Below are 1,739 nucleotides of genomic sequence, written 5' to 3' on the forward strand. Positions count from 1 at the left end.
CCAGTTCTGGCAAAGACAAGAAGTTTAGCGGACCAACAAAAAATCTTATATTTGTTGAGCAATGATGTTGATAATCTAACCAAGACCGCAGCCAAATTTCTATGTCTCGCTATTGACATGCATCTACAAATGCAGAGTAAGACTTCTATAGTACTTTGGCCGATTCTCAAGCTCTATTATGTTATATATGGACATATTATTTTTCTCTTTTACGCTGACACGCCAATAAAGGTTGACAGTATCCATGTGGGGCTCAATTTCATGAACCCACTTCTTCTACATGACTTCAGAGAGAGACAGTCCCCCGAGAGGGATCCAAAGTGTCCTTACCAAGCAAAATGTCTCCTCTCAGTCAACTATTTTCTCCTCATTCTCGAAGGGAATCAGGAATCAGACGCAAGTGGTGGAATTTGTCTTCCTGGGTTTCTCTGGAATTTCATACGGCCACACCTACCTCTCCCTGGTATTTCTAGCCATCTACTTGGTCACTGTACTGGGGAACCTCATGATATTTACTATGATTCAGCTGGATTCCAGACTCCACACCCCCATGTATTATTTCCTCAGCCACCTCTCCTGCTTAGATATGTGCCTCTCCTCAGTCACAGTTCCTAAGATCCTGGTGAACTTTTTGCACCAGCGACAGACCATCTCCTACAACCAGTGCATGGCCCAGATGTTCTTCCTGATGTCTTTCACAGGGACAGAGGCTTCACTGCTGGCCGTCATGGCCTACGACCGCTACGCTGCCATCTGTAAACCTCTGCATTACTCCCGCCTCATGAACACCAACGTGTGCACCATGATGGCCTTTGCCACTTGGATCTGGGGCTTCCTAGACTCCGCTCTGCACACAGCTCTCAGCTCCAGGTTGGACTTCTGTGGAGTCAACCAGATTCATCACATCTTCTGCGATCTCCCTCCACTGATGAAAATTGCTTGTAATGATGCACACATCAATGAACTGGCAATCCGCATAGCAAGCCTTTTTGTGGGTGGGGGGCCCTTTGTGTTCATTGTTTTCTCATATGCCTTCATCCTGTCCTCCATCTTGAAGATCCGTTCCACCTCTGGGAAGCGCAAAGCTTTCTCCACCTGTGCTTCACATATCATTGTTGTCTTCATTTACTATGGAAATGCCTTACTGAATTATAACAGTCCAAGTGCTGGCTACTCTTTGGCGACCGGCACTTTGGTCTCCACCATGTACTGCATCATCACCCCAATGCTGAACCCTCTCATCTACAGCCTCCGCAACAAAGAGGTGAAGGGAGCCCTGAAGAAGGTAGTGGAAAGCTGGAGGAAGTCTAAGCATCACCACTCTATAAGCTAGGGCAGGTGGCCGATGTTTCACGTTCTGCTTGAGAGCAACTCGGCTTCAGAACTGTGTGAACTCTGGTGGTAATTGAAGAAGAAGAAGAAGAGTTTGGATTTATATCCCCCCTTTCTCTCCTGCAGGAGACCTTCAAGAGGCTTCCAATCTCCTGCCCTTCCCCCTCACAACAAACACCCTGTGAGGTGGGTGGGGCTGAGAGAGCTCCGAGGAGCTGTGACTAGCCCAAGGTCCCCCCAGCTGGCGTGTGTGGGAGTGCACAGGCTAATCTGAATTCCCCAGAGAAGCCTCCACAGCTCAGGTGGCAGAGCTGGGAATCAAACACGGTTCCTCCAGATTAGATACATGAGCTCTTAACCTCCTACGCCACTGCTGCTCCTAATATTGGATTAATATTTTGCTATAG

At 48.0% G+C, this 1,739-nt stretch overlaps 1 protein-coding gene across 1 annotated transcript; it reads left to right on the top strand.

Moving 5' to 3' along the window:
• Positions 1 to 280: 280 nt before the first annotated feature.
• On the top strand, positions 281 to 1,333 carry LOC125434630 (olfactory receptor 5V1-like). The gene has a single exon (XM_048500161.1). It carries the CDS (start codon positions 281 to 283, stop codon positions 1,331 to 1,333), a length of 1,053 nt encoding a protein of 350 aa, XP_048356118.1.
• Positions 1,334 to 1,739: the final 406 nt, after the last annotated feature.

The sequence above is a fragment of the Sphaerodactylus townsendi genome, linkage group LG06 (assembly GCF_021028975.2).
Source record: "Sphaerodactylus townsendi isolate TG3544 linkage group LG06, MPM_Stown_v2.3, whole genome shotgun sequence".
Taxonomy (NCBI): domain Eukaryota; kingdom Metazoa; phylum Chordata; class Lepidosauria; order Squamata; family Sphaerodactylidae; genus Sphaerodactylus; species Sphaerodactylus townsendi.